The 22,583-nt window shown below is 54.3% G+C and overlaps 1 protein-coding gene across 1 annotated transcript in view; it reads left to right on the top strand.

Annotated features, from left to right (window-relative positions):
* The window catches only part of PTK7 (protein tyrosine kinase 7 (inactive)), a 95,184-nt gene that overhangs the window by 65,886 nt on the left and 6,715 nt on the right, over positions 1-22,583 (top strand). The window contains exons 12-19 of the mRNA XM_078864476.1: positions 5,808-5,958; positions 12,416-12,543; positions 13,512-13,715; positions 14,498-14,641; positions 15,125-15,417; positions 16,589-16,669; positions 18,123-18,274; positions 21,360-21,538. Of these exons, the coding sequence (XP_078720602.1) occupies positions 5,808-5,958; positions 12,416-12,543; positions 13,512-13,715; positions 14,498-14,641; positions 15,125-15,417; positions 16,589-16,669; positions 18,123-18,274; positions 21,360-21,538 (1,332 nt within the window). The remainder of the gene's footprint in view (positions 1-5,807; positions 5,959-12,415; positions 12,544-13,511; positions 13,716-14,497; positions 14,642-15,124; positions 15,418-16,588; positions 16,670-18,122; positions 18,275-21,359; positions 21,539-22,583) is intronic.

Here is a 22,583-nt window from a genome sequence, read left to right on the forward strand (position 1 = left end):
GAGGTAGTTAACAGTTCACGTTTTGTACAAATCACAAGGAGCCGAATAGACGCGTGCACTGTGAGCATTAGAATCAACTTGAGGAATCGACGCTTCTTCACTCGGCTGATGGGTGACACACCTGGGCAGCTATTTGTCTTCCACCCAACTCTGTGGATGTAATTCTTGCCCCGCTTTAGTGCTTGGTGGTTATTGGGGGGGTAGGGTTGTTGTTTAAATGTTTTATTTGTGCCAGAAAATGGAATTCTGTGTTGCCGAGCCAGCACGCTCGTTTACCGTCGCGCCGGGGCCTTGTAAATGTTTTACCGCACCCGCACTCTCGGGCCGTGCCGTGCCGCCATGTCGCCCGAGGTGTTCGCTGCAGTTAATCGCGGGCGCCGGTGAAACCGCACGAGCGCCGGGGCGGTGGCGACGTCGGCCGCCACCCCAGAGGAGCCTCGTGCACGCCAGGAAGGGGGCTCAACGTGAGGCCCGGCAAGGCATAATAGGGCGCCGTCGTAGGTTCGATCCTGACCATGACGCCTGTTGTATATTTGGAGTTTGCATGTTCTTCTCGTGGTCGCGTGGATTTTTATTCCGGTCTCATTTGGTTTTTACCTCCACATTTTTTTAACACGCGTTTTGAGTGTTTGGTTGCGATAGATTACCACGTGATAAGCCACTTCGTTGAGCTATCATTCGTGATAGCCAGGTCGCTTCTGAAAAAAGAGCTACATAGCTCAGTGAGCCTTATCTGGTAAAAGAAAATAAAACAAGTGTTTAGTATATATCCGAGCCAGGCAAGGTTGTCTTGGATATCAGCATGGCTCACAGCAAGCAGGGCACTTTTCTGAGTGGAGTTTGTATGTTCTCCTCCACCCCCTGCCCCCCCCTATTCTGCATGTTTTTCCTCCCAGGTTCTCTTGCTTTCTTTCCAAAGCTAAAAGGCACCATGGAACTGGTATTGGACAAATTTTCCAATGCTTAAAAAATTGCCCGTAAATTATTCTATTGGGATTACGCAGCAGCAGCCACAGCAACATCGCCGCCCCATACTGCGAAAACTTGGCAGGAGCTTCCTGAAAAAGAGTCTTGAGACCCGATGAGGCTCTCCTGTGTAAGAAAATATATCTGAGCAAGGCAGGGGGGTACGTGAGCCAGGCTGGAGTACGTGAGCCAGACAGGAGCCCCCATGTTCCATCGCGCACACTTCGGTGCTCAGCCACCGCTCCTGACATTCCGCGTAGCGTCGCGAATACCGCCGTCGTAGCACGTGAACCCTGACCTCTGTCACCGGCGTGCAAATTCGCGGTGGCTCGTTTGGCTCGGCAAGTCCGAAGCCAGTTGCGGTTTATCCCACCAGGGGGGCCTCCTGGCACCGTGTGCCAGCGCTCTCGTGCGCCGTACAGGATGGCGGCGTGCGCCACGGTGAGGGTGAGATGGCGCCGTTGACACGGGCCACAGAGGGGGTGGTGGGTGGGGGCGAGCGATATCGGCTCCGAGCGTCTAGCCGGCAGCTCCCGGTGCATTCCTGTGTGTGGCCCCAATTGATGGCAGTTGGGACGGACTCCGATAATTTGTGTTCGCTCGGGATGGACGGCCGGGCCAGGGAGACTCGCCGCGATGCTGAGCGGACGTCGTTCGGACATGTGGCCCGAGGCTCGGAAGACGACGGTGGACGGAAAGTTCAGACCGTGAACGTCGAGGGAAAGCGAAAGAGATGGATGGGGAGACCGAAAAAGACCTGGAGAGAGGTTTTCAACGAGGACTTGAGAACACTCTGCCTCGGTGTGTTGGAGGTGGCGATGGATTGAAGACCGTGGAGGAGGGGGAGAGGACTCTGAGATCGGACCCCACCCGTCGTGCGACAAGATGAAGAGGCGTGATCAGTCCGCTGCTGGATGAAGCTGTCGCCATGTCCCACCGTCCTGCGATGTAGTGATCCATGGAAGCGCCTGTACATGGCGGATGCTCAGAAGGACGTTGGGTGACCGATAAAGGGACACGTAGATTGGAGAAGAAAGGCAGGTTAAAGACATACTCTTGGTTCTTTCGGTAAAGTCACGTAGGTAGACTTTACCGAAAAAACCAAAGAGTATGGATTCCTCCAGTCACGAAAGCTTCAAATCAAGATTAAAAACATATTGACTGTTAAGAAAGTAAGTGGCCTTGGACAGGACACGTCACGGCTAGAAGGAACGATGCCCGGTGGTCGAGACTCACGACGGAATGGCAGCCAAGGAGGGAAGGTGCCCGAGAAGTTTTATCTGTGTAGATTTTCTTTTTTCTTTTACACCGCAGAGGTAAATGCGTCCGTCTTTGAGGGTTTATTTGCCACTCATTGGATAAGATGTTTGTCTCGGTGGGTTTTTTGGCTGACGTCTCCGTTGAGAACGATGTGGTCAAATCTCCAAAACGAGATGGGAAATGGAGCCAATCTCTGTTGATAGAGAGACCGGTCCTGTTCAATTCACGTTGTTCATTTGTCCATGTTATTACGGAACCACGGCATAAAGTACAATCTTGCAAACAGCGAGTCGGCCAGCCTCTCCGCCCTCCCTCTCCGCCCTCCCTCTCTGCTGTGAAGCGGCTCCATTGCCCAAACATCAGCCGCTTGTGTAAATGTTGATACTGCAGCCGTGTTAATGACACACGTGGTGAGTTGCGCTTGCGCCCCACTGCAAGCACAGGTTCTTCGACCGTTATGGCGCCGTGAGCCCTTTGGGCAGGATCTGCGCGGAGAGGCATCGAGTTCCAAAAAGGGCGGCGCTGCCGCAATATTTGAGCGTCGGTCGCGTAGGTGGGGCCAGCCGTCTACCGCCGGTAGTTGGGAGCCGTCTGCGGGGCGCTGCCGATGTTGCCATGCTAGCCCCTGGGGCCGGAGGAGATAAAGCGGCTAAATCCCGGCGCTAAAAACACGCAACTGCTCGGCTTTAGCCCCTCGCGGGGGGCCCCCCGATGTTTTGATAGCGGGGCAATTGGCCAAAATGATCTGCAGCCTAAACATTTTATGCGGTCGGCTTAACTTATTGGGCTCCCTCACCCCCTCCTGCGTCGCGCGGTACAGAAAATGCGGCGTTTGTTTTCGCGAGCCCTTTTCAAAACCGTTCTCTGCTCTTGGCAAAACACGAAGGTGATGAGCCACAGGAAGGGACATGTGAGCAAGCGGCACGTGGCGGCACGACGCCGCGTTGGCTGCCAAAATGCCGGGCGTCTTGGCAAACCGCGCTCGGGGTTAACGGGAGGTTAACGGGAGGTCGCACGGTGGGACCAGGTGCGCGGTATACCTAGCGTGCGCCACCAAATCGAGGCTTCTTGGCAAACGCTCTTACGTTGGTGATGTAATGCCGTTGCCGCCGGGACAGAGACAGAAACTGGCGGAGCGCCTGCTTGGCTGCACGGCGAGTCACCAGGAATGGGTTTCATCCAATAGGAGAAGCGCTCACCGTGACTGGAGAGCGCAAAGAATTGGAAGGTGTCTCTCCATCGTCGGCCGCCACGTGACGATGAGATGAGAGGGAGACTCCGTTGCTGAAACGTTTGCTGAGCGCCCACAGCTGGTGGTGCATATTCCACATTCCTATGATGGGGGACCATTTCAATTTTAAGACAACCACCGTCTAGATACCACATTCTCTTTCATGCTTGGGTCACCGAATTTTTTTTATTGGCTCGTGCTGCGCCATGTATTTTTTGTTGTTGCGAATTTTAATTTAATAATTCATCTTTGCCTCGACAGTTGCCTTGGTCTCGGGCCAGGAAAAAATTGTGTTTGTCCGAGACTCCCGCCGTCACTGCCGCCGCCAACCCCGCCGCTCGCTCGCAAGGGAAGCAACTCTGATTCTGGGCCAGATGGGTAATTTGTGCGACGGGCCCTGGGAGGGGAAGCTGAGCGGGCCTGGCTCGCACGTGCACTTGATTACCGTGGCAGTGCGGGCGAGCGGAAGGCTTGGGGGTAGGGGGTTGGGGGTAGGGGGTGGGGGGAGCGTGCGCAGCGAGGTGACGGTGGCGCGGTTGCCGGTCACGGAGGTGACGTGCGCCGTCGCTTTGCTTCACTGGGGCGGCCGCCACTGTGTTGCGTGACGCCAGGAGTGTCGCGTTCGTCTTGTCTACGCGCGTGTTTCCTTGAGGGCGCGCGTGTGTGCGTGCGTGCGTGTGATCTCGGTCCGGTCCTCAGCCACGGTTAACATGAGTGATATCTGAATTGACTGAGCCTTAAATGAGTACCCAGTGCTGTGTGTAAACATGAGCACTGGGAAGATGGACGAGCGTAGTGCTGGGCACACAACCCCCCTTGTGTGCCGATTAGCACGTTTGGCTATGTACAATGCGAAAGTAGTTCAACATACATTCATAGGTTTTTGCTAACAGCTCTTGCCCCAACAGTCTGTTGATGAAGATCTTGTCTTTTGCTCCCTTTTGCATGCCTAGTTTTATGACGAAATTGCACCCTTCTCTTCCCACTCGAGCCCCTGCTCTTGCTCCCCGTACCCTCTCCCCCACACCCGCTTACCCCCCCCCCCTGCTTACCCCCCCCCCCCCCCCCGTATAATTTTCCTTGTCATCCATCCGTTTGCGCTGCAGGAATGCGGCTCGCTGCAGACTGAAGTCATTACTGCGAGCATGTGGCTTCCTCTCCTGCGCCCCCCCCCCACCGTACAGCCCCCCCCCCAGTGGCCTTGTTAATGCATCTCCTTTTAAATCCTTGCCAAGAGAAACTGCTCCTTATTTGTGTGACTCGGGCGACGGTTTCTGTAGATTCCGGTTTTGTGGGAGCGGCGATCTTCCGTGCGTCGTATTTAGTTTTTTTGAACGGACCCCCATTTTTCTGTCTCGTGGAGTTTAGCATCGTCGTCATCGCCGCCATCGATCATCGTCACGACGGTAGCCGTCATCGGTCATCGTGCGTTGTATATCCACCACCGGGTCAAGAGCCCCACCCCCCATCCCACACCGTCCCCCGATCCTTCGTGGTCCTGCGCTGCCGTGATCCGTCTCCCTCCCGCACGCACGCGAGCCCATTTGCTACACCTCCACGACAGTTGGCCTCTTGGCTGCTGCTCCGTTGCAAATTCTCAATCCCTTCCAAGCAACTTGTCCTGCCAAGCTCAATTACTTTGGGTGGTTTTTTTGACAGACAGCACGGTCGGCGAGACGTGCGTTTAATCAAAACCGAATGCGGTATGGGCCGTGGCGTGCCAATGATCGCCGTGACGGTGTGGGCCTCTGTCGTCGTCGTCGTCGCCTCCGCTGCACGTGCGTCGCGCTGTCATGCTGCGACTGAATCAAAGACCTTGCCTTGGCTCTCCACGTCATCATCAACCGTGGTCTCTCCACTGCTGGATGAGACCATCGCTCACGGTCTTGCCATGTAAGGGTGCGTCGAGAGCCTGCACGTGTTCCCGATTTGATCGCTCCGTGTCTGCTGGGGACGTCCTTTTGGGGCTCCCTTGGCTGCCACTTCCTCATTAGTCTTGACCAGCGGCCTCCTTCCCGCGACATCACCTGCCTGAGCCCGCTGAATGTTCTTATCAGCCAATAGGATGCCTCTGATTTGCGTATGTTCTCGATTGCTGTTCATGTGTTGAACACTGTTCTGTTTGCCCCTTTGTTTCCTTGTGTTGTCCCCGTGCCTCCTTCTGTATCCCTTTGTGTACCTTCCATGTCTCCCCTCTGCGTATCCCCACCCCCTCCGCCTCGTGTATGTCCCCTCTGTGTGTGTGTGTCGTCGTCGTCCCCCCCCCCCCGTGTGTGTATCCCATCCCCCCGTGTGTCCAACTCGTGTGTGTCCCCCCCACTGCGTATCGTCCCCCGTCCCCGTCTCCCAGTGTTCCCGTACTTCAAGATGGAGCCAGAGAACACGACGGTGTACGCGGGCGACTCGGCCATGTTTCACTGCCAGGCGCTGGGCGACCCCGAGCCGAGCGCGCAGTGGAAAGTGCGAGGGCACATCCTCAACTCCAACGAGCCCATTAACAGGTAGTAGGCGCGTGCACGCTCGCGCGATGGGCGACGCAGTTCGCCGTTAAGTGGCGGTGACCTCGCCGCGGTGCTTTTTGCCGGGTTGGGTGCACTTTGGGGCCCACGTGGAAGTATCGAAGGTTCACTGGCAGGAGGTCGCAGGACAGACCCAGGTGTTATGGGTTAACTGATTGTGAGCATCGCTTTCCTCCGCCCTTTGTTGTTGTTGCAGTTGGACGGCGACTGCCTCCAACTGTCCAAATTGCCTCCTTCACAGAGGCTGATCTTGACACCGCTGGTTCAATAAGCTCCACATCCTCCTGTACCACATCAAAGACAAAGATCCCCCTGTAGTCACAAGAGACTGCTGGGACAAGTGCTGCTAGAGAGCACCTATGAAGGCCGGCATGGCACACGAGCGGATGATGTGGCCAGCACCATGCCAGACCACCTTTGTCTCTCCAGTGCTTATGCTCACACGCCACATTTGAGGCCGAGTCGATCGAGGGGAGGCACGGGACCGCTTCAGATAATTGCCATTGGTGTTGGTGGCATTGAGCGGGACTGGAACTCGGGTGAGCGTGAATCGAACTCAGGTCACCGGAGCGCACACGCTCCCTCACGGAACATCCCAACAGCTCAATGCTGTAATTAAGGCCACGCAAGACGCGGCTGGAGTGGGAACATTTTGCTATCATCATCGTCATCGCCGCCGTGAGAGTGTTCCGGCGCTGCCCACGGGGCCGTCTCCTGCTGCCCCACTGTCTGTTGCTGCTCCTCCCCCCTTTGTGGGGCTGCTGTGCCATCGCGTGCTGCCCTTCCTGTCTTCAACTGCCCCTTGCGTTTCATGTTGCACGTTTGTTTCCTGCTGCCCCTCTGTGTCATGATCACCCTGCTGTCTGCTCATGAAAATGATTTGTTTTTAGTGTCGCATTGTGGGATTTTGTTGCCATGAATGACGGTATATTATTATCGTGCTGCCTCCTTAACCTCGGGGCATCTCAGAGTGCTTTGTGCGTGGCAAGCGATTTGCAGCACATCTCACCTTATCACATTTGAATGGGCATCCCCAGCGGCAGCTGCCCCTGTGCACCGCGAGGTGACTAAGCACCTGGCCTGCAAGCAGGCATGGCTCTGCCAGTAGGTGCCATGATTGCCTCCGTGTGTAATCCCTATTGAGCAATTTGCAGGTAATTTTTCAACTTGCCAGATTTTGACCATTATGCCAGCACACAGTGGCCTTCTCATTTCGAATGGCGTCAGGGGATCTTAAACGTTCGCCGCGAAGCAGGCGGCGCATAAAACATCTTGATTAGTACTCGCCGCAGTCATAATCGGGGGCGGCCTGCCAGATTTGACGAGCGAGGCTGTGCAAACTAGCGGTGACTGTGGTACCACTTGGCTATGTCAAGTCGCCTGCTTGCCCTCTGTCTTGAGAGAGACGGGAAACGGGAACACGTGGCTTATAGAACAAACGCAGGTTAGAGACATCGTCTTTGCTGTGAGGAAGAGCGAGTGGGCTTGAGTGGGAAACGTCACGGCTAGGAGGGACGACGGCCGGTCGGTCCAGTCCCACGACAAAGTGGCAGCCACAAGGAGGGAAGTCGCCCAAGAATGACATCCACCGCAGCGATGGAGCAATGAGATCACGTCACGGGGCAGGAGCAGGATAGAACATCGCATCACGGTTCCAAGAGGTTGACGATGGCTTGGGGGGGGGGGAGGCATTCATCCAGCAGCGGATAGAATCACGCCTGATGGTGACTGCAATCTTCAGACGCTCTCTGAACCCCCCCCTCCCCCCCCCGCATGCTGCACCTTTGTTCATTGCCACCTCCGCTCGCTTTCTTGAGATGCCGCCCCTCGTCTTGGCGCTGCCGCCCCCCCTCCTCTCCGCACGAAGGCCGCTCTTCCCGCTCCCTCGCTTCGGTCGCGACGCCAACAAAGGAGCGCGTGGCGCGGCGGAGACTTGCATCTCTCAACACTTTTGTTCGTCGTGATTCACATTTTGGTGTTGTGGGAGCCGCACAAGTCTGGCTGTCAGATTATCCTTGAGCGTAATTGGCAGACTTTGTTCCATATTTATAGCCGGTGTAATCCGGTGTAAAATGACTGATCAATCGCGGAATATGCTTTTCGACAATGGGCGCTTTCATTTCGGAGGCTCAGAATTGCCGTATTGTTCGCGTTGTACGGTCGTGCTCGGCACTCGAATTGAACAACCTGGGCCGCCCCAGTTTAAACCGCGGGCGCGCTAACTATAAAATATACCGTGCACCGTCTGCTTAACGGGTGATGTTGAGGATCCTGTGGTGTCATTGAGAGAAGGGTAGGCCGCGTGCGGCGACGTCGTGAAAATGTAGTTTTTACCAAGTTTAAGTCATTTCCCGCAGATTACCTGTTTGGGGAAACGTGGCGTCATCGCCCCCTGCTGCGAAACTTAGCAGGACGCTGTGAGGTTTTTCTTGGGAATACGAATGTTAAGGAATTTAATTAAATAGAAATCCGTCTTCACACTTGCACCGTTGCTCCAAAACCTCATGTAAAATTCTGCCTGTTTGTATAAATATGGTAATTATTGCGTAGGAGAGGATGGTGGCAGTTGTTTAACCACCACATCATCAGGGTCCTGCCTGGCTAACCGCCGCTGCTGTTATTGAGACTTCAGACCGGCGAGTGTGGTGGTGGTGGTAAGGCGGGGAGGTTCCAGGGGTTCAGAGCCCTGCGGGAGTAATTAACATATGCGTGGGGAATAGCAGCGCAGTCATTAGCGCACTGCACTATGATCCCGTCAAGCTGGATTTGATTCGTGGCCACGGCTAACATCAGAATTGGTCCTGGGCACGGCGCGTAAACATCAGCGTTGAGCAGACAAATGCGGCCGGTCGCGGTGTTGACCACTCCACCCTTTCGTGCGGCGTGCCGCCCTGTGTAGGCGCTCCTTAACAGCACTTGCTTCTTCAGGTTAAAAGCTACACGGGGGATCTTTGTCTTTCTTCGGGGTTACTGGGACATGTGGCAAGGGTCTTGGCTCACCGCGGCGTCACGTGGGTGGCAGCCGCTCGCACAAATGAGTCTGGCTGCCTCCCTCGTGTAGAGCGCGCCGAGGCTGCATGCCGCAATCGTGAACGTGGCACTGAGCGCCACACAGCGGGGCAGGATTAGCGCCTCTCGGGCAGACGGACGCTGTGTGGCGACGGGGTCGAGGCCGCCACGCTGGCGCGCAGCGCTTTGGCCGTCTGCTGCAGTGGTGCTCCTTTGTCTTGCGCGAGCAGCACTTTACCAGTTTCAGCGGTGTGTGTGTGTGCTTTTAAGGCTATACGGGGGGATCTTTGTCTTTGTGTGTGCTTACGTGAGGAGCGGTTGTGTATAGGTTAGCACACTGCGCTACGAACCTGGCATCCCGGAGTTCGATTCTTGCTCACGGCCAACACCAGTGACATTTATCTAAACCGGTCCTGGGCCCTCCCCTCGTTCATTTCAGCCTAAAATGAATACCTGGCGAGATATGTAAACATCACCACTGGGGAGACAACGGCGGCCCGGCGTGGAGTTGGCCACTCACTCTCTCGCGCGCCGTGCCAGCTAACAACACTTGCCCCAACAGTCCGTTCAGGCTAAACAGGGGATTTTGTCTTTGTTGGTTTCTATGGTTTAAAGTTTGTGTCTTGCCTGCACCGACCGACATTCATGGTGATATACGGTCTAATAACCCACATGGCCCACATGGTGCATGGAGGCCATCATCCAGCAGTGGATTGAAAATTTATCAAATTTTGGCAAATGTGTTCTGCCTCTTGTGTTCGGCTCGTTCTCTCCGCATGTGCCCACGGTGCGACGCTCGCAAAGATCTATTTTTATCAGCGCCGTCGTTACGCTCCCTCCCATCCGTCAGCGTTCGCTCTCGCCGGCTGCCCCGGCGGCCGGGGCGACTTGTGCGACTCGCGTCGTTCTGGGCCGCGCTCCCTCGCGAGCCGCCGATTGTAATCTCGGCGGGGCGCGGACGGCGCGACGCAGCTCGTTAGCCTGAGCGCCGGGCGTTGTCTTACCGCGTTGAGTCGCGGTGCGCGCTCGTTAAAACGCGACGCAGCCCGAGCGATGGGAAACAAACAGCGCTCGAGTTGACGCCCCGCGCCGTCCGACGTGAGTTCGGAGCTTTGCTCGAGAGAAAATAAGACTTGAAAGTAACTTTCAGGCGACGGTCGCCGTAGCGCCCTCGAGTGCTGTAGCTGTATCGGCACGTCGTGTTGTTGGACGACGATGTCACTGGAATGCTGTCATCACGTGTTTGTAGCGCGTTGGACAGCCCGTAACGCGACCTCGTATCTAGAAGACGAGAGCTCGCCGGCTTTTGGGGTTTTGTCCTCATTTTTTGGCTCTTCGCAATTGTATTATGTGCTCGCAGCCTCGCATCGTGAGATGCTGTCCGTAGGAGTTTCTCCCAGAGCAGTGCGTCCCTTCTGCCCACGGAATTGATTATCACAGAACTACTTCTCCACGTGACCACTAATCAACACTAGAGGCGCCGCACTCTCCCACCCGCCCTGCTGGGGCGATATTCGTCGCGTGCCGGTCAAGGCGACGCTTGGGAATTTTTTTCCGAATTCAGTGAAAACAGACGTTGAATACAATTTCTTTTGTGTGCAGCCATTGCAATCGCGGGCATTGGTGTGATGCGGTTTAATCACGGGCCGTTGAGGTCAGGATTCATACCCAGAAGGTTAACAGTGGTGCCGGTTCACTGCTCTGACCCCTGGTCCACTGGGCCACCCCTGCGCTGTTTGTGTTTTGGATTGCGTCGTTCTTTGTGTCTGGGCGCCGTGAATGTTGCTGGACTATCGACGTGGATCATTGTCGGTGGGCTTATTGGCGCGCGCCTGCGATCCGGCGCTTAGGAGGACAGGGTTGGTGGATCATGTAGAGATGTGAAAAAATGGCCGATGGTCAAGAGCAACGGCAGAGTGGCAGCCAAAGGAGGGAACACGCCTGATTAGAGGATATTCTTAGGTTTTTTCGGTAAAGTCACGTAGGTAAAACATCAAAATTAATGAAAATAAAATAAAATAAAAACAAAAACAAAAATCACGACGTTTCGGAGGCAACACAAGTCTCCGTCATCAGGTGGGACCGTCACAGCCGAATTAGCTGTGACGGTCCCACCTGATGACGGAGACTTGTGTTGCCTCCGAAACGTCGTGATTTTTGTTTTTGTTTTTATTTTATTTTCATTAATTTTGATGTTTTACCTACGTGACTTTACCGAAAAAACCTAAGAATATGATTCCTTGCAGTCACGAAAACTTCAAATCTAGAAATGATTAGAGGATGCTCACGATGGAGATTAGCGAAGGGATAGGATTGTGTGCCGGCGCTTGGTGGATCATTCAACATCGTGAACAGATCGTGGTTGGCAATGGATGACGACGATGCCTCTTGAGTTGCCCCCCTCCGGCACTGCCAACTCAAGTTGCCCCCTCCGTGTCGAGGGTGACGGCGACAGCTTGGGGAGGAGGTCTTCCCACGGCCCTGACACAGCCAACGTCAATGACGACGACGACGATGTTGTTGACAGGTAGCGCCTGCTGCGATCGCCATCGTGTCAACTTAGCCGGGGGTCTAAGCCCGTGTCTCGGACTCCCCGTGCTAATGCGTTTAGGGCGTGGGCTTCCCGCAGAGGCTGATCGGCTCAGCAGCCTAATGCTCCGTGTTATGGCACTGAGCCAACACCGCCACCGCCCCCTTCTCCGGAGCTTGACCCCCCACCACCTCCCACCGCCACCGCACGCGTGTGCGCGCGCACACGCGTGCACAGACGCGCACGCAGGTGAAAAACACGCGCGTCGCATTCCCCCGTCAGGAAGGGTCTGTAATGGCGAAGAGCCCGATGGGATCTTCCATCTCGCCGACTCGGCACAACCGAGGCGCTGTGCGGTTTGCGGTGGAGCTCGCTTAGGCTGCAGTCGATTGGAGTGGCTGTGTTGGGATGGGGAAGGGTGTGGGGCTGCGGGGGCGGGAGTGTTGTTGGGGGTGGAGGTGAAGTGATCTGTCAGACGAGCTCTGGCAGGGGAGGCTGGGCCGGCCGGGATGCTAAAACCACTGTCTCGCGTGCGGTGAATTCACGCCGCTTCCCTGCTCATCCCGCCCATGATGCTCCTCTGCATGCCGCCCTTTTGTCAATCCACTGCTGGATGAGGGCCCTCCCCATACGGTGCGAGTCGTGGTGATTTATTTGACCATTGCTTTTCCCGCTGGCCACTTGCGTGGTTGGGACGGCACATTGGTCCACTATAGCGATGGATGTATCCTCCTCCACCCTATCCTCCATCCTGCACACACGTCCATCCCATCTACAGCACTGACCACGTAAAAAACGTTCTCTCGGCACCGCACGGCAGATGATAACAAAAGCATTCCGGTGCCCCCACCCACCCTGCCCTGCCCCAACCCCCTGCCCCTTTTGATGCCCCCATCGCAGGGTGGAGCTGCTGCCCAATGGCTCGCTGTTGATCCGGGACGTGCGTAACGAGGACTCGGGCTGGTACACGTGCATCGCCGGCAACAAGTGCAACATCAAGCACCACGACGCCTACCTCTACATTGTCGGTACGGCGGCCAGCCCGACCCGTATCGATCTGTCGGTTTCCGTCAACCAGCTGCTGCCGCCGTTGTTGTGGTTCTCAATTGTGGCCTCGGCGCCAACGCGATTCTTGAGTTGTGAAGTGCGCACCGTGGTACCGTGCCCATAACGCGGGACCCGCCCCCCGGTGATGATCCCACGACGGTAAACATCCAGCCGGGGTACGTCTCTGCTCTGTGAGCTTCTCGCCGCTCGTGAGACGATGGTCCAAATTCTACATCCCCCATGGTGCGGGCGACGAGTCTATCCGTACGAATGCTCCAGTTTGGCTTTTCGCAAAGTGGTAGCTATTTTACCCGTTGTAGAGAAATGATGAGCCGGGATTGAACTTTTGTGACCTTCCGCTCGCTTAGCCACCCAACTCGCCCGCCCGCCCGCTCGCCCATCTGTGCTAAACTACGACGGCGCTTACCCGTAGTGGCACGTGTCCAAAATGGGTGAATTCGAATTTTTTTATTTTTTCACGTGTCCCTCGCTTTAAAATAAATCTGCCTGAGGATTAGCGCGCACGGGTAGGCGTGTCCTCGTGTAGTCGTGTAATACGAGCCGCCGGCGGATTAGCATAACGAAACGCTAGCCCTGGCCCACTCGGGCGCCAGGGGCCTGTGCGGGACCCCGCTCTCGCGCCCCCCCGCAGTGCTGCAGCCAAGGGTGTCGTGCAAAGAGAGGAACACAATGGGCACACAAAGTAGGGGGAAAAGGTACAGTCCTGAAATTGCTTGCTCACCCATTACACCACCGTGGCAGCTCTGAAATACAATAACCATTCTTTTATTTAACCATGAAAGCCTCGCTTGAAGATGTCTTTTCACGTGAGGCCCTGCTTTATTGACAACGTGTGGAAAATGTGCTATTTCGGTGTGTGGGAGGGAATGGGAGGGTCTGGAGAAAATTCACCCCATGCACCCCCCCTCTGCCCCCCTCCTCCACCCAGTGCGCCCACTGACCGTGCCCCCCACGGAAGAAACCCAGGTGTCCCCCTACAAGATGATCCAGACGATCGGGCTGTCGGTGGGGGCGGCCGTTGCCTACATCATCATGGTGCTGGGCCTCATGCTCTACTGCAAGAAACGGCGCAAGTCTCGCAGCTCCAAGAAGCAGCCGAGCACCGGGGAGCCGGAGACGGAACATCTCAATGGTGGGCGGCGGCGGTGGTGGTGCGGTGACGCTCTGATGGTGGTGGTGGCGGTGCTGTAGTGATGGTGATGGTGGTGCTACAGTGGAGGTGGTGCTGCTGCAGTGGCGGTGATGGTGCCGATGATTGCGTTGTGGTAATAGTGGTGCTGCAGTGGCTGTGCGGTGGCAGTGGTGCTCTCATGGTGGCGGTGGTGCTCACCTGGTGGTGGTGGTGGTGGTGCGGTGGTGATAGTCGTGGTGCGGTGGTGATAGTGGTGCTGTGGAGGTGATGCGCTGGTGGTGGATTGCCGTATTTTTTGCAGTGGTTTTACAGTAAGATAAGCATTTAACCACGTGTGTAGCTGGTTTTTTTCCTGTGTGTGCGTTGTACCATATTGAATCTCAAGTTCTGCTACAAACCTAGCAATGAGAGCTTAATTCTCTGCCATGGCTAACATCAGTGGCGAATATCTGGACCGTCCCTGGGCCTTTCTTTGGTTGACTGAGCCTTAAATGAGTACCTGGTGCAGTGTGTAAACAAAGGTGGCCAGTCATAACGCTGGCCACACCACCCAGCAGTCTGGGTGGCTACACAGCGCGAATCTTTGTTTCTCTGTTTCTACGTAGCTATTGAGTAATAAGGAGCGTTAATCTATGTGTTTATGCATATTTACATGCCGTCGTAACATTGTGTAAGTCATTTCGTTTACGTGAACACGTGGCTGTTGTACAACAGCGGTAGGCGCCTGTGTGATCGTCCCACATCGGTGTGGTTTTGCGGTTGTGTGGGTCGTCTCTCGTCAGGAGACCCCCTGCACGAGAACGGGGACGCGGTGGCGGAGCTGAAGGAGGAGGAGATTGCGCTGACGGCCGGGCCTGGCAAGCGCGCCAGCCTGCACGACCGCCCCACCGTGGCCAAGCAGAGCATCCAGCGCATCACGCTGCTCGGTGCGAGGCCGCCAGCCGAGAAACAACGCTCCCCGCTCACATTTTGTGTCATTTATCTTTTTTTTTGTCTGGTCTCTCTTCCCCTCCAGCTTTTGTCCCTATTGTGCTCTCGCTCTCTGTGTCACGAGACAAGGAATTCATTAGGAATGCGCAGAGAGCGGCGGATTCATCATCTCCCCTTGTTAGAGAACGGCCCGCGGAAGTGTATATTACAAAGCTACAGTTGAATTGCTAAGTGTAAAGTGAGCGAATCATTGTGTTAACTATAATTAGTGTCAACTGAAAAACATGCATTCTTACGCTTGGGATTCGTTGCATCCATCACGAGTCTCAAGCCTCTAAGGCATTTCCTCCGAACCCATCGCAGAGTAGGTTATCCCCGCCTCCTACCACGATTGCAAAACGGTGGCCCCTGCCTATAGTTGTGTGCCACCGTTCACCGATGGACTCATCGTGCTTGTGCGTGCGGTTTCCCGCGAGCAGGCAAGGGCCAGTTCGGCGAGGTTTACCTGGCCAAGGTGGCGGGGCTGACGCTGCCAGCAGCGGGAGGCAAGGAGGAGGAGGACGACGACGACGATGACGAGGATGCGGCAGCACCGGCGGCAGAGGCGGAGACGGTCGCCATGGTGAAGGCGCTGGGTTCACGCGACGAGCGCGCCCAGGCCGAGTTCCAGCGCGAGGTGGACCTGTTCGGCAAGGCGAGCCACGTGGCCGTCGCACGGCTGCTCGCCGTCTGCAAGGAGCCTCTGCAGATGGTGCTGGAGTACACGGACTTGGTGAGTCGGTGCGGATGAGCGAGAGAGAGAGGAGCAGTGTTGTCGGCTTCTAAACTAAACCATTTTTATTTTACCAGGTAAGGCCCACTGAGCTATGTAGCTCTTTTTCAGAAGCAACCTGGTCACAAATGATAGCTCAACAAAGTGGGTTATTGCGTGAAAAATTTGGAGGGATAAATCGGAGGACCCAGAGAAAAATCCACGCTACCACGGGGAGATCGCATGCAAGCTCCAAATATACAGGCATCAGGGACGGGATCGAATCCACAACCTCCTATATCCCATGCGAGGTAGTTAACATCTCTCCACCGTGGCCGAGTGACTCTCCGGCTCAGAGCGCGGAGCCGGAGACGTTGGTTCGAATTCAGGTTTCAGCAGCCTGTGATTAAACTGTGTTCTCAGATCTGTGCTGCGCTGATGACCTCAGCCCCGGACACCGATGACTGCACACAGAAAGAAAAAAACCCATCACATTAAATTTTGTTTCTGCATTTAATGAATGTTCATCGCACGACAGTCAAAGCAGTATTTTTTTAATTTGGGAGCTGGACTTTAGCCAAATTAAGTGCAGAACCAAATTTAATGTGATGGCTTTTTTGTGCGCAGTCATTTGTGATCAGGCCGAGATCATCAACTCGCTTGGAACCGCCTTTTTTACTTGAACAAAAACGTGATGTATCTGACAGGATCTTCTGAAATCTATTTTGTTGTGAGATCAATACTCATCTCTTGTGACTTATAGTGGTATCATTTCTCCCCAAGCGTCCCCCGCCTTGCGCCGCCCTCGCCGCTCCAGCGATAGTGGCACCGGCCGGTGTGTCGGCCATTCAGTTTGTATCCGCCTCTTCTCCCCTCTCCTTCCACCCTTCCGTTGTCACTCATTCTAGAATGGTCACCATTCTTTGCATTCCACCTTGAGTTTTTCATCTATTCGTTGCTTCCCAACAAGCGGTAGAGATGGCGACGGCTTAAACAGACTTTCGTCCAGCAGTTGATAGATCGTGGCTGATGATGGCGATTTCAGTTGCTGACATTTACTATTTATCCAGCGCACCTGATGTACTCCCGTGTAATGGTTCGATTTGTTCTTTTCTACTTCTGCTGAACCATTATCTGCAACGGAATTCAAACGCTGGACTCCTTTGCTTGCTCGTGGGGTTTTTCTTTCCAGGGCGATCTGAAGCAGTACCTGAAGCTGTCCAGAGGCGACGACAAAGAGATCAAAATGAAGCCGCTCACCGCCCAGCAGAAGGTGGGAGTGCGGTTGACCTTGGCAGATGGGGGCGGGGGGGTGGAGAGGGGGTGGCGGTTGCTCGGTTGAATGTCGATGGCGCATGTGTAACCCCTACGTTGTGAGCAGCGGGAGGGTGGTTCAACAACATGCGATATTGTACCATACTTCTGTGCTTCCCACGTTCCCTAGCCCCCCACACCAACCAGCCTGATCTCCCAATGACTTTGGCTTGTGAATACAATAATTAATAAGTACAGTACGTCCATTAACCAGATCACCCGGATCTCATCACATCTGAGAAGCTAAGCAAGTTGGGCCTGGATAGTGCTTGGATGGGCGACCACCATGCATACCAGGTGTTGTAGGCTGCTGCATTACATGGTGGGCCCAGCAAAGGGCAGTGCAGAAAAATCTATTGTTATACTGGACCTTTGCGCAATAGCAGAGCCAGGATTTTCAGGTAGGTGGGGCAACCCCTCCAGCAATGAAAAATTTTAGGAGTTGTTAGTAAGTAAGGACTTGTCCCTTGCTTTTTATTCGACGCGTGTGCGGCGATGGCGCAGCCATCGATCGAGGCTCGAATTCGAACCGCGTTGTGATCGGCATCGCGCTCGCTGAAGGTGCCTTCAGGGAAGTCGTGGACTGACTGTACACGCAACTGCGCACAATTCTGCGAGTCACTTATAACCGCTTTGCCGTTACTCATTGCCAATTATGGACTCAGACTATTGTCCTATCATCTCATAGAGTCTCTGGCACGTAATAATATGCTACACAGTGGCAGTGGGGGTCGCAAAATGCCGATTTATTACCAATAAACCCCAATTTTCCGATCTAAATTAGGGATTTCGATCGGATCATTGGGGGGGCACGTGCCACCCCCCCCCCCCCCACTGACTCCGCCAGTGCCTCTGCGCACCTGGGTTTCACTAGCTTGCACTGACAAGCTTGGTGAAGGGTGGTGAAATAACCTGCACACCCCACGCAGCTTGAGAAGGGCGTGGTGGAGGGGGGGGGGTTCCTTATCGGTAGTGGATTGCCAGCGGGTTGAGCGGTGCGTGTACATGCCACCTAGGGATGGGGAATTTCCGCCGCTGGCTGAAGATCGTCACCAGCAGCAATATGAGCGGGACCCCATTCGCAATGACACGCGCACCGTGTCTCCAGAGTACTGCCAACCGTTGACTTCCCACAAAGTGCTTATTTTACACCGAGGATCATGATGGGTTGACTTACCTAAAGCTCTATTAACCCATTTTAACCATGTGTGATTGTATGGTCACGTCACACTGTCTTGTATGACAGCCATTAGGTTTGCCATTTAAATTAATCGAAAAGTTAATTGGGGTTACATTTCGGTGAATTTTGATTAATGCAGGGAGGCGCTTTGTTCTTCAACTTCTGGCTTGACCCCATGACCCCCTTTGCCTCCCTTCCCCCTCCTTCCCCCATGACCCCGCGTGCCCCCCAGCTGAGCGTGTGTGTGCAGGTGGCGCAGGGCATGGTGCACCTGTCGAGCCAGCGCCTTGTGCACGGAGACCTGGCCGCGCGCAATTGCCTCGTGTCGTCCGACAACAGCGTCAAGATCTCCTGCCCCGGCCTCAGCAGGGACGTCTACAGCAGGTCGAAATCGTCGTCATTGTTATCATCATCATCATCGTCGTTGACATCGTTGTCATCATCGTCGTCATCATCGTCATTTCCATCTCTTGTTTGTTACTTACACCGCGCCTCCCATGCAGTGCGGAGCCCTTGTGAGCTGTGATGCCGTGGTGGCACAGGCCCAAAGGCTTCAAAAGCTTGGGGGAAAGAGAAAATGAGGGGAGAGAAAGCCTAAGTGGAGCAGTGCGAGGACAGAGGCAGAAAGAGAAGTGAGGTGACCTGCAGTGTGGTGGTTGAGATGATACAGTGAGTGTCTGGTAGACCCGAGTCTTCAACATGGGTGGAGGAATCACCGAGTGATGATGATGACGATGGAAATACAGATGATGAGGAAGGAGATTATGTTTTGTCTTACGATGATGCTGACCCCGCTCCCTGCTGGACCCCAGACAAGTCCCATGTTGGTGCTGGTCAACCGCACGCAGCTCTTGGGTATTCCTTCTGTTTTCTTTGTCAGTGCCTACGTTTGTAAAACCACATAACCATAGCAGGTAACGCGCACTGATGGAAAACTTATTGAATCACCGGAGGGTGAATTGTCACAGACCCAGTACCTAGGCTGCGTGTCCCGTGATGTCCGACACGATTTGGAGCAATAAAAAGACTTTAAATTCATTCCGGCACTCGGTCATAGCACTGCGGTTGACACCGCCGCCATTGACTCTGCATTCGAATTTACGGCAGCCACAGTAACAGCGGCATCGCCGAAGCACTTATTGGCGACACGCCAGAAAGTCACTTTAAAGTCTCGCTTTTTTCTTCTTCTTCTTTATGAAGCTTCTAAGCCCGTGTTGGGACAACCGTGGCTGGTCCACAGCCGAGGCACTGGGCTGTATCTACAAGATAAGAGCTGCGCGTGTCTGTTCCGCATTGTCTTCCCTTGATGCGGCCCCGACGCGCTCCGCACGGGGCCAGGAACGCTCGCGGTCGAGGCTGATTAAAAACACCGGCGGGGAAGTGCGTGGGCGGCGACGCCGTAAATCCCACGCAGATGCACCAAGAGAGCGAGAGAAAGAGCAAAGTATCGCACGCTCCGATGATTCTCACACTTTGTTGTTTATTGTTAGGGAGTGTTGGCGCTGCAGTTATTTATTATTAATATTATGCTTGTTGGCCCCCGGGAATGATTCATTGATTCTCAGGACCCTTTTTGAAGAGGGCCCTGCCACATTTTCACAGCAGGGAGAGATGATGCTGCTGTGCAATCTCAATCGAGTAATTTTCGGGTAATTTTGCAGCATTGGGATGTTTGGCCATTATCAGCTACAGTGTGTGTGTGTTTTTGCTTATGGGAGGAAATCGGAGAATCGAGAAAAAACCCATGCGGAACAGGGGGAGAACATAAAACACTCCTCCACACAAACGTGCCCGAGGTCAGGAATCGAACCCAGGTCCTTCTTACTGCAAGGCACTAGTGTTGCACTACGCTGCCACTCTACCGGCCGCTCACTGGTGCGGTTAGCATTGTGTTCTATGGTTGTGCGACGCCATTGTTCATTGGTGGCATCGCTCGATCTCCGTGGCTGGGTGGCAGTCGTGGGCTCACCGGCGCAGCGCGTCCAAGTCACATTTGGAAGGACGCTGTTGAACAAGAACACTCGGCACATACGTCAACAAGTCTATGACCTCGTAGGGAAAAATATATAACAGGTGATGTTTTGGGCAATGACCTTCACAGCGCATAAATGAAAAGGCCATGGAGACAGAGTGGATAACAATAAGGGTTGGAGAATGCTACACGCCGTGCGGTCTTATTAGAATCGCTGCTAAATTGGCTTCAGCTTAGTTACCTATGAGCGGCTATTGAGTAACAGACAATTGCTACAACAATCACAAAGTGTATTATGAAATAACCTAATTTGTATTCCAAGCAAACGTATACAATGTGGCCAGCACATTGCATTATGTATAAACGCTATTCCGATGGATAGACTCGGCCAATCATCATCAGCATCACCCCACTGGAGTTGACAAAATGAGCACCGCCTTGTGGGACGTCAGTAAGTCGTTGATCCTTGGGTTCGAGCCAGTTTTGCAACAGACTTGAAGCAGTGATTCAAAGTGCCGACTGTGTGTGATCAGCATGGCGCATTCGTGATGGACGGGTCTCTTAACAGTGCGCAATAACAAATGTTCAGACTTTATATTTCTATGGAGAGAGATTTGGCCTTGCCATAGGAATGTTGAATTTGAATCATTGGCTCAAGGCCAACGTGAGAGAAGAGCACCACCCTCTGCTCTTTTGAGCGAGAGGACACCATAATTGTTGACACTAACGGTAATGTGAGATAAATAACAACAGCATGTGCATCTATGCGTGGCCCGGCCATCTGTGTATGCCGACATAAATCTGTCTCTGCGTGTGTGTGTGTGCGTGTGTGTATGTGTGTGTGTGCGTGTGTGTACGTGCGGTGCGGTGGAGCAGCGGTTAGCGCACTGTGCGACGAACCTGACACCTCGAGTTGACTTCTCACTCATGGCCACCAACACCAGTGACATTTCTCTAAACCGGTCCGAGGCCTCCCCGAGGTCGTCTCACCCTCAAATGAGTACCTCGTGTGAATTTTGACTTAAAACTTTCGTGACTGCAGGAATTAATATTCTTGGTTCTTTCGGTAAAGTCATGTAGATAGAAAAAAGCAAAAACCCACGACGTTGCGATTGAAACGTTGTGGGTTTTTTTTATAAAAAAATGTTTTTATATCTACGTGACTTTACCGAAAGAACCAAGAATATGAGTATCTAGTGGGGTGTGTAATAAACATCGCCACTGGGGAGACAAAGGTGGCCACCTACCCCCTTGCGTGCCCGTGACAGCCTTCATAGGTGCTGCTACTCACTAACAGCACTTTTACCTGACACTCCGGTCAAGGCCATACGGGGCATCTTTGTGTTTGGTCTCTGTGTGTGTGTGTGCACCTTGGTTTTCCCATTTCCCCATATGTGCGTTTCCACTCGTGCGTTCCTGCACCCAATGTCGTGTAACCCCCCCCCCCACCGTACGCGTGTCGTCGCCCCCCCCCCCCCCGCACATGCGTGTGCGCAGCGAATACTTTGAGCACCGCCAGGCGCTGATCCCTCTGCGCTGGATGGCGCCAGAGGCGGTGGCGGAGGGCGACCTCTCCACAAAGTCGGACGTGTGGGCCGTGGGCGTGCTGCTGTGGGAGGTGTGCACCCTGGGCGAGCTGCCCTACGCCAAGCTCAAGGACGAGGAGGTCTTCCGAGGTTCGCCCGCCACGTCGTGCCCGCGCTCGTTCACCGGGGGGAGGGTTGGGTGGTGTCACGCCGCATTGCGTGACAGTTCAGAGACAATACGTTTTTGCCCAAAATACCAAAAACATTTTTCGTGATGAACAAAATCTGTTGCAACGTCGCAATCGAGTGGCGCATCGAACCCGTGTGTGCGAACGACACAACACTCGTACATATTTAATTATTTTATTTTAAGGCCGGGTCGAAGCAACGAGATGAATCTATCTCATTTACAAGGGTGACCTGGGGGTTAATAAAGGGAGCAGCAATTACAGGAATATAAAAGAGCAAAACAGCACACCTGCTGACTTGAGTGCCGGTGGGGGGGGCACGGCCGCATTTTCCCTTCCTTTAGTTTGCCCTCCAGGATATATTCCAGTAGCTCCCCAGTGTCATGGGATGAATCATTCAACAACGACGCTCCCATTTGGAACTCTCACAGAAAGCACTGTGATATCACGCTAATCTGGATAACGGCATCGGGAAGAGGACATCACAGAACTACTTCTGAGGTCCTTGCAATTTCCTCTTAACCACAGTGGGTGGTGTTGGCGGCTTGACTTCTCGCGTGCCCTCCTGTGGGCAGGTGTTCACTTCATGGCAATAAAACCGAACGCATTTTAGTCCTTGGAGCTAATGTAGACCAAACTGGGAGAAGACCAACGTCCCAGCAGTCATTGGTGACTAGGTTTAATCACATAGGCTGGTGAAACCTGGATTCGAACCTTGCCCTGTCAGTGTTGCCGGCTCGGTGAAGCCCACCCAACCACCTCAAGGCACACTCTCTCTTACCTGAGCACGTCCGGCTATTTGGTTCGAGCGGTACTTTTCTCCGCCGTGTGTAAAGTGCATCGGCTTAATACCGCAGGACCGAGCAGCAATCACGCACTACACACTCCACGCTTCTGGCTGTTCAGCAGAGCGCAGTGGGGGGCGTGGGGTGGGGGACGACGGGGGAGTGGGGGACAGGGGGTGTGGAACGGGGGGACGGAGGAGGCGTGGGGACGTGGGCTTGGGG

Source organism: Lampetra fluviatilis, chromosome 18 (assembly GCF_964198595.1).
Source record: "Lampetra fluviatilis chromosome 18, kcLamFluv1.1, whole genome shotgun sequence".
NCBI lineage: Eukaryota > Metazoa > Chordata > Hyperoartia > Petromyzontiformes > Petromyzontidae > Lampetra > Lampetra fluviatilis.